General features: G+C 48.3%; 1 protein-coding gene across 1 annotated transcript in view; it reads right to left on the reverse strand.

Annotated features, from left to right (window-relative positions):
* Positions 1-3,258: 3,258 nt before the first annotated feature.
* The window catches only part of hsd11b2 (hydroxysteroid (11-beta) dehydrogenase 2), a 50,937-nt gene continuing 44,100 nt past the window's right edge, over positions 3,259-10,095 (reverse strand). Inside the window, exons 4-5 of the mRNA XM_031812548.1 lie at positions 9,575-9,712; positions 3,259-5,248 (exon numbers count right to left, since the gene is read on the reverse strand). Coding sequence (XP_031668408.1) covers positions 4,851-5,248; positions 9,575-9,712 — 536 coding nt within the window. The 3' untranslated portion in view covers positions 3,259-4,850. The remainder of the gene's footprint in view (positions 5,249-9,574; positions 9,713-10,095) is intronic.

Raw genomic sequence — 10,095 nt, forward strand, 5'->3', positions numbered from 1 at the left:
TTGGAGACCTCCACAAGTCTGGTTCATCCTTGGGAGCAATTTCCAAATGCCTGAAGGTACCACGTTCATCTGTACAAACACTAGTATGCAAGTATAAACACCATGGGACAACACAACCGTCACACCACTCAGGAAGGAGACACGTTCTGTCTCCTAGAGATGAACATACTTTGGTGCGAAAAGTGCAAATCAATCCCAGAACAACAGCAAAGGACCTTGTGAAGATGGGGTGAGGGTTAGGTTGAGGGTGAGGGTAAGGGTTAGGGTGAGGGAAAGGGTTAGGGTGAGGGTTAGGGTGAAGGTTAGGGTCAGGGTGAAGATTAGGGTTTTTATTTTTTTATTTTATCTTTATTTAACAAGGCAAGTCAGTTAAGAACAAATTCTTATTTTCAATGACGGCCTAGGAACAGTGGGTTAACTGGTCTAGGAACAGTGGGGTTAACTGGTCTAGGAACAGTGGGTTAACTGGTCTAGGAACAGTGGGGTTAACTGGTCTAGGAACAGTGGGTTAACTGGTCTAGGAACAGTGGGTTAACTGCTTGTTCAGGGGCAGAACGACAGATTTATACCTTGTCAGCTCGGGGGTTTGAACTTGCAACCTTCCGGTTACTAGTCCAACACTCTAACCACTAGGCTACCCTGCCGCCCCGGGGGGTGAGGGTTAGGTTGAAGTAGGGATGAGGGTCAGGGTGAGGGTGAGGGTCAGGGTGAGGGTCAGGGTGAGAGTTAGGGTGAAGATTAGGGTGAGGGTGAAGGTTAGGGTGAGGGTTAGGGTGAGGGTGAGAGTTAGGGTGAAGATTAGGGTGAGGGTTAGGGTGAGGGTGAGAGTTAGGGTGAATATTAGGGTGAGGGTCAGGGTAAGAGTTAGGGTGAAGATTAGGGTGAGGGTGAGAGTGAGGGTGAAGGTTAGGGTTAGGGTTAGGGTTAGGGTTAGGGTTAGGGTGAGGGGTGAGGGGAACGGTGGTTACAACTGGTTAGATGTGATTGTAACTTGTTAAATTTGGAGCAAAGTTACACTGAGTTATGAATGGTCTGTCTATCTGTCTGTCTGTCTGTCTGTCTGTCTGTCTGTCTGTCTGTCTGTCTGTCTGTCTGTCTGTCTGTCTGTCTGTCTGTCTGTCTGTCTGTCTGTCTGTCTGTCTGTCTGTCTGTCTGTCTGTCTGTCTGTCTGTCTGTCTGTCTGTCTGTCTGTCTGTCTGTCTGTCTGTCTGTCTGTCTGTCTGTCTGTGTTGATGTTCTTGTTTATGTAAGTGGCCACACCACAAGAGGTTACATGAAAAAGCGTGATTCAGTCAAGTGAAGAAACTCTCCGTCAATGTTTGGCCAGCAGCTGTGTGGTCAGATGGATGCCGTAACAAAGACACTATAAACACCAAGCCTCTGTCCTGTCTCTGTTAATCAACGTGAGTTCAAACCAACAGCGTTTTCATCGCTGATCACTCACCAAAACAATCAGTGGTCGCTGTTGTCTGGACACACTCTTTCATCTCTCTCCTCCTCTCCCCCCCTCTCATCTCCTCTCCCCTCCTCTCCCCCCCTCTCCTCTCCCCCCCTCCCTCTCATCTCCTCCCCTCTCCCATCTCCTCCCCTCTCCTCCCCTCTCCTCTCTCCCCTCTCCCTCTCCTCTCCCCTCTCACATCTCCTCTCCCCTCCCCCCCTCTCCTCTCCTCCCCTCTCCCCTCTCCCATCTCCTCCCCTCTCTCCTCTCCCCTTTCTTCTCTCTCCTCTCCCCTCTCTCTCCTCTCCCCTCTCCTCTCTCCCCTCTCCTCTTCCCACAGAATACACAGACTCTCTGATGGTTCTTGGAAGACTGGCATCTAGGAAGTTCTAGGAAGAGGGGACCCAGACCTGGGTCGATTTAGGGGGCGGAGCTCTATAGCGTGGGGGTTATTTATTTGAATGGGCATACAGAGTAAACTCATTATCATGAGTCCCAAATGGCAAACTATTCACTAGTTAGTGGCACCTATTTTTCTATGGGCCCTGGTCTTTGACCAGGAGAAACTTATAAACAAAGTCCTTCTGCTTGCTCATGATGCTCAACTAAATACCAATTTTCTTGCATTAATTCCTACTTGTAGTAGTGCATTTTATAGGGAAAAGGGTCAAATTTGAGACGTGTACATTTTGCCAAAGTTCTACTTTTCCTTTTGACCTTTATTTAACCAAGTCAGTTAAGAACAAATTATTATTTTCAATGACGGCCTAGGAACAGTGGGTTAACTGCCTGTTCAGGGGCAGAAAGACAGATGTCAGCTCGGGGGTTTGAACTTGCAAGCTTCTGGTTACAAGTCCAACGCTCTAACCACTAGTCTACCCAGCCACCACTCCACTCTAACCACTAGGCTACCTGCCGCCCCTCCATTCTAACCACTAGGCTACCTGCCGCCCCTCCATTCTAACCACTAGGCTACCTGCCGCCCCTCCATTCTAACCACTAGTCTACCTGCCGCCCCTCCATTCTAACCACTAGGCTACCCTGCCGCCCCTCCACTCTAACCACTAGGCTACCCTGCCACCCCTCCACTCTAACCACTAGACTACCTGCCGCCCCTCCACTCTAACTACTAGGCTACCCTGCCGTCCCTCCACTCTAACCACTAGGCTACGCTGCCGCCCCTCCACTCTAACCACTAGGCTACCCTGCCACCCCTCCCCTCTAACCACTAGGCTACCTGCCGCCCCTCCACTCTATCCACTAGGCTACCCTGCCGCCCCTGCTGAGCGAAGCAAAGTAGGGTCAAACCATTCCCTCCCAACCTCGCCCCCGATCTTTCGTCAGTTATACAATGTTATGAGGCTTAATTAAGTGAACTCAGCTATGGAATTAGCACACCATGCTCCAAATACTAACTGACAGATTAGAAATGGGTGGTTAGGTTTGAGTATAAAGGTCAAAGATGGGCTCCTGGCATGTCAACAAACTGTCCCACCACTCCAGGACAGAAGGAGAGCTGTGTTTGGTGTTGGCTCCTCTCTCCTATCCTCCCTCTCTCCTCTCCTCTCCTCTCCTCTCCTCTCCTCTCCTCTCCTCTCCTCTCCTCTCCTCTCCTCTCCTCTCCTCTCCTCTCCTCTCCTCTCCTCTCCTCTCCTCTCCTCTCCTCTCCTCTCCTCTCCTCTCCTCTCCTCTCCTCCTCCTCTCCTCTCCTCTCCTCTCCTCTCCTCTCTCATCTCCTCTCCTCCCTCTCCCATCTCTTTCTCCCATGCCCTCTCTTCTCCTCTCTCCTCTGATTGCTGAGGCAAGAGATAACAAAAATATTTGTAAAAAGTCATCTTTTAATATTACCAAAGTTAGGTGAACAATGAGTGAAAAAAAAAATACATTTTTTTAAACAATATTTTAAAGAATATTTGTTATTGTAAAATTCACAGTTTTCAGTGATTCATGAAATAAAACTGGCATGGCTCTGATGGAAGAAGAACATTCAGTGGAGTGAAAAATACAAAGAAACGAACAATGACGAACAGTTCGAATTAAAAATAACAAATATAATTGAACATCTATAAAGGTCCTTGAATTCAGGTGCTCCATGGGGATGTGACAGAATGGTGTATTTACAGAGCTCTGTGGTGCCAGCCCTGTTGGTGCCAGCCGTGTTGGTGCCAGCCGTGTTGGTGCCATCGTGTTGGTGCCATCGTGTTGATGCCACCGTGTTGGTGCCAGCCGTGTTGGTGCCATCGTGTTGGTGCCATCGTGTTGGTGCCAGCCGTGTTGGTGCCATCGGGTTGGTGCCAGCCGTGTTGGTGCCATCGTGTTGGTGCCACCGTGTTGGTGCCATCGTGTGGTGCCATCGTGTTGGTGCCACCGTGTTGGTGCCAGCCGTGTTGGTGCCATCGTGTTGGTGCCATCGTGTTGGTGCCAGCCGTGTTGGTGCCATCGGGTTGGTGCCAGCCGTGTTGGTGCCATCGTGTTGGTGCCACCGTGTTGGTGCCACCGGGTTGGTGCCAGCCATGTTGGTGCCATCGTGTTGGTGCCATTCGTGTTGGTGCCATTGTGTTGGTGCCAGCCGTGTTGGTGCCAGCCGTGTTGGTGCCACCGTGTTGGTGCCATCGTGTTGGTGCCAGCCGTGTTGGTGCTAGCCGTGTTGGTGCCATCGTGATGGTGCCAGCCGTGTTGGTGTCATTGTGTTGGTGCCACCGAGTTGGTGCCATCGTGTTGGTGCCATCGTGTTGGTGCCAGCCGTGTTGGTGCCAGCCGTGTTGGTGCCAGCAAAACCATACAGCATATTAAGGTGCTAACATGTCGTCCGTTCTAAAAGTTGGGACAAACTCTCTAAATATTTGTCTCTGTGTGCCAGCTATGTTGGTGTCTGCCGTCTACCGGGAGGGAAAGCCACTCAAATACTCATCTTCAATGACCCCTTCAATATGAACACCAATATAATGAGCCCTTCAATATGAACACCAATATAATGAGCCCTTCAATATGAACACCAATATAATGAGCCCTTCAATATGAACACCAATATAATGAGCCCTTCAATATGAACACCAATATAATGAGCCCTTCAATATGAACACCAATATAATGAGCCCTTCAATATGAACACCAATATAATGAGCCCTTCAATATGAACACCAATATAATGAGCCCTTCAATATGAACACCAATATAATGAGCCCTTCAATGTGAACACCAATATAATGAGCCCTTCAATATGAACACCAATATAATGAGCCCTTCAATGTGAACACCAATATAATGAGCCCTTCAATATGAACACCAACGCAAAAACCACAATATTCAAACCAAAATAGACAACAACACGATGAGCGTGTTTTACCTGACGTAAGTGGGTCCTACAGCTTCCACTTTTTAACCTTAAAAAACAAACACACAACTCATTATTTTACTTCTTTATCTTCTCCACGTTGTTGTTGCTGTTGATGTTGTTGTTGTTGTTGTTGTTCTCTTTCCTCAGCGCTCGTGGGATGATCTTCTTCTGGACAAATAGTCTCTGGAGGAACTTGTCTGAGAGTCTCAGAGGGAAATAACTATAAACGAAGTACATGAGGCCCACGCCGGGCCCAGCGTAGTATCGGACCAAGGGCCGGGGGGAGAGCAGCGCCTCGCTGATGGTGTTGATGACTGGTGACAGGTCCTCGTTAGCCGACTGGGCGAAATGTTGGAAGAGCTCCTTGGTCTCGTGCGTGTAGTCTTCCCCGTACTCCTCCAGCAGGCCTGCGGACAGGTTGTGGATCAGGCTCTTGTACTGACTCTCCCAGTACTCCTGGTTACCGGACTGACCTGGGATCAGAATATATAAAGGACTGAGTTAACAGGGAGTTTCCTTTACACCGTAGGTTCTATATCTTATTCCAGTACTCCTGGTTATTGGACTGACCTGGGATCAGAATATATAAAGGACTGAGTTAACAGGGAGTTTCCTTTACACCGTAGGTTCTCTATCTTATTCCAGTACTCCTGGTTATTGGACTGACCTGGGATCAGAATATATAAAGGACTGAGTTAACAGGGAGTTTCCTTTACACCGTAGGTTCTCTATCTTATTCCAGTACTCCTGGTTATTGGACTGACCTGGGATCAGAATATATAAAGGACTGAGTTAACAGGGAGTTTCCTTTACACCGTAGGTTCTCTATCTTATTCCAGTACTCCTGGTTATTGGACTGACCTGGGATCAGAATATATAAAGGACTGAGTTAGTTTAAATTTAGAGCATGATTTAATACGTAGGTTAGAGCAATACATAATTTTTGCCTCTAATAACATGCTAATAAGGTGCTAATAACATGCTAATAAGTGGCTAATAACATGCTAATAAGGTGCTAATAACACGCTAATAAGGTGCTAATAACATGCTAATAAGTGGCTAATAACATGCTAATAAGTGGCTAATAACATGCTAATACGGTGCTAATAACATGCTAATACGGTGCTAATAACATGCTAATAAGTGGCTAATAACATGCTAATACGGTGCTAATAACATGCTAATAAGTGGCTAATAACATGCTAATACGGTGCTAATAACATGCTAATGAGACTCAAATAAGGTGCTAATAGCATGCTAATAAGGTGCTAATAACATGCTAATAATGTGCCAATAACATGCGAATACGGTGCTAATAACATGCTAATAACATGCTAATAATGTGCTAATAACATGCTAATAAGGTGCTCATAACATGATAATAAGGCACTAATAACATGATAATATGGAGCTAGTAACATCTAATAAGGTGCTAGTAATATGCTAATACTGTGCTATTAACATGCTAATAAGATGTAAATACGTTAGTCTAGTTCCACACATGGCGAGCCAATCAGAAGAAACAGATTGAGGTACACCATGTGGTCACTTTACAATAAACGGGATGTAAATTACACACTATTATATCATCGTTGCTGCTATTAGCATGAAATAATGTTTGTAACATGTAAAAACAAATGTTTGTCTTGGTTCACAAATGGTAATCGGCATAATGAGTGTATAAATAAACATTTACACTGTTACTACCAATCAACATCACATGTGACAGCTGCACTTCCTGTGTGGCTCTGTAGAGATATCTATCTATCCCAGGGTCTAACACCACCAGACATATCTACACAGACTATATACAGGTCTGTGTTGTTCTGTAGAGATATCTATCTATCCCAGGGTCTAACACCACCAGACATATCTACACAGACTATATACAGGTCTGTGTTGTTCTGTAGAGATATCTATCTATCCCAGGGTCTAACACCACCAGACATATCTACACAGACTATATACAGGTCTGTGTTGTTCTGTAGAGATATCTATCTATCCCAGGGTCTAACACCACCAGATATATCTACACAGACTATATACAGGTCTCTGGTTTCCATAGTACTCTAGAGGTCAGAGTGTGAACCACTCCGTATTCACGAAACCACTGCCAGACAGCTAGTTGTACACGAATAAGATCAGAGGCCAGTATCCACGACAACACACAGCTACGTAAGTAAAGATCAAACATCAACGGAATCAAACTGCATGTTTAAAAATCTTAACTGCCCAAAAAGGGCTGTTATTTCATGTTCATATTCTAGATCTTTTAAAGCGCTCGTCTTCCTTCGTTTCCACTCCTCTAGTCCCCATCCTGTCTAGCATCTCTCTGGCGTTAGTCCCCATCCCATCTAGCATCTCTCTGGCGTTAGTCCCCATCCCATCTAGCATCTCTCTGGCGTTAGTCCCCATCCCATCTAGCATCTCTCTGGCGTTAGTCTCCATCCCATCTAGCATCTCTCTGGCGTTAGTCCCCATCCTGTCTAGCATCTCTCTGGCGTTAGTCCCCATCCCATCTAGCATCTCTCTGGCGTTAGTCCCCATCCCATCTAGCATTTCTCTGGCGTTAGTCTCCATCCCATCTAGCATCTCTCTGGCGTTAGTCCCCATCCTGTCTAGCATCTCTCTGGCGTTAGTCCCATCCCATCTAGCATCTCTCTGGCGTTAGTCCCCATCCCATCTAGCATCTCTCTGGCGTTAGTCCCCATCCCATCTAGCATCTCTCTGGCGTTAGTCCCCATCCCATCTAGCATCTCTCTGGCGTTAGTCCCCATCCCATCTAGCATCTCTCTGGCGTTAGTCCCCATCCCATCTAGCATCTTTCTGGCGTTAGTCCCCATCCTGTCTAGCATTTCTCTGGCGTTAGTCCCCATCCCATCTAGCATCTCTCTGGCGTTAGTCCCCATTCCATCTAGGCATCTCTCTGGCGTTAGTCCCCATCCATCTAGCATCTCTCTGGCGTTAGTCCCCATCCTGTCTAGCATCTCTCTGGCGTTAGTCCCATCCCATCTAGCATCTCTCTGGCGTTATTCCCCATCCCATCTAGCATTTCTCTGGCGTTAGTCTCCATCCCATCTAGCATCTCTCTGGCGTTAGTCTCCATCCCATCTAGCATCTCTCTGGCGTTAGTCCCCATCCCATCTAGCATCTCTCTGGCGTTAGTCTCCATCCCATCTAGCATCTCTCTGGCGTTAGTCTCCATCCCATCTAGCATCTCTCTGGCGTTAGTCCCCATCCCATCTAGCATCTCTCTGGCGTTAGTCCCCATCCCATCTAGCATCTCTCTGGCGTTAGTCCCCATCCCATCTAGCATCTCTCTGGCGTTAGTCCCCATCCCATCTAGCATCTCTCTGGCGTTAGTCTCCATCCCATCTAGCATCTCTCTGGCGTTAGTCCCCATCCCATCTAGCATCTCTCTGCGTTAGTCCCCATCCCATCTAGCATTTCTCTGGCGTTAGTCCCCATCCCATCTAGCATCTCTCTGGCGTTAGTCCCCATCCCATCTAGCATTTCTCTGGCGTTAGTCTCCATCCCATCTAGCATCTCTCTGGGCGTTAGTCCCCCATCCCATCGAGCAGCTCTCTGGCGTTAGTCTCCATCCCATCTAGCATCTTTCTTGGCGTTAGTCCCCATCCCATCTAGCAATCTCTCTGGCGTTAGTCCCCATCCCAATCTAGCTCTCTCTGCCTCTGGCGTTAGTCCCCATCCCATCTAGCATCTCTCTGGCGTTAGTCCCCATCCCCTCTAGCATCTCTCTGGCGTTAGTCTCCATCCATCTAGCATCTCTCTGGCGTAGTCCCATCCAGCTAGCATCTCTCTGGCGTTAGTCCCCATCCCCATCTAGCATCTCTCGGGCGTTAGTCCCCATCCCATCTAGCATCTCTCTGGCGTTAGTCCCCATCCATCTAGCATCTCTCTGGCGTTAGTCTCCATCCCTCGAGCATCTTCTGCTTGGCGTTAGTCCCCCATCCCATCTAGCATCTCCCTGGCGTTAGTCCCCATCCCATCTAGCCATCTCTCTGGCGTTATTCCCCATCCCATCTAGCATCTCTCTGGGCGTTAGTCCACATCCCATCTAGCATCTCTCTGGCGTTAGTCCCCATACCATCTAGCATCTCTCTGGCGTTAGTCCCCATCCATCTAGCATCTCTCTGGCGTTAGAGGTCCCCGATCCCAGTCTAGCGATCTCTCTGGGCGTTAGTCCCCATCCCATCTAGCATCTCTCGGGGGTTAGTCCCCATCATCCCATCTAGCATCTCTGGCCGTTAGTGCCCCATTTCCATCTAGCATCTTCTCTCTGGCGTTAAGTCCCCATCCCATCTAGCAGCGTCTCCTGGCGTTAGTCCCCATCCAATCTAGCATCGCTCTAGTAAGTTATATGGGCCGTTAGTCCCATTCCCATCTAGCATCTCTCTGGGGTTAGTTCCACATCCCATCTAGCATCTCTCTGGCGTTAGGCCCCATTCAGCTAGCATCTCTCTGGCGTTAGTCCCCATCCCATCCTAGCATTCTCTGGCATTAGTCCCCATCCCATGTGTTGGAATGTGACAACTTTTGCATATTCCCCTGCCACTGTGTGTTACACCCAAACCCTTCCCCCTGCTCCCCCAGGTTCCCCTCACCTATCTAGTATGAGAAGAGTAGAATGGTGGATGTAAGAACCCTGACCCCTGACCCCTAACTTCTGACCTCTAACCTTTACCCTTACCTGTCTTGTATGAGGATGGTAGTATGATGGACACTTTGATACCACAGGGTTCCAGCTATAACCCTAACCCCTAACCTCTGACCCTCACCTGTCTTGTATGAGGATGGCAGTATGGTGGACACTTTGACCCCCCAGGGTTCCATTTCGTGGCGCAGTGTGTTGATGAACAGGTTGAGAGCTGCCTTGGAGGCTCCGTACGCTGCTAGACAGGGGAACGGCTGCTCTCCTGGAGGGACACAGAGGGAGAGAGAGAGAGCGAGAGAGACAGAGAGAGAGAGAAAGAGACAGAGAGAGGGAGACAGAGAGAGAGAGAAAGAGACAGAGAGAGGGAGACAGAGTGAGACAGGGAGAGACAGAGGGAGACAGGGAGAGAGAGACAGAGATAGACAGAGAGAGAGAGACAGAGAGAGAGAGAGAGGAGAGAGAGAGAGAGAGAGACAGGGAGAGAGAGAGAGAGAGAGAGAGAGAGAGAGAGAGAGAGAGAGAGAGAGAGAGAGAGAGAGAGACAGAGAGAGAGCGACAGAGATAGACAGAGAGAGAGAGAGAGACAGAGAGAGAGAGAGAGACAGAGAGAGCGACAAGAGATAGACAGAGAGAGAGAGAGAGAGA

This window comes from Oncorhynchus kisutch, unplaced genomic scaffold, assembly GCF_002021735.2.
Source record: "Oncorhynchus kisutch isolate 150728-3 unplaced genomic scaffold, Okis_V2 Okis03b-Okis08b_hom, whole genome shotgun sequence".
Classification (NCBI taxonomy): Eukaryota; Metazoa; Chordata; class Actinopteri; order Salmoniformes; family Salmonidae; genus Oncorhynchus; species Oncorhynchus kisutch.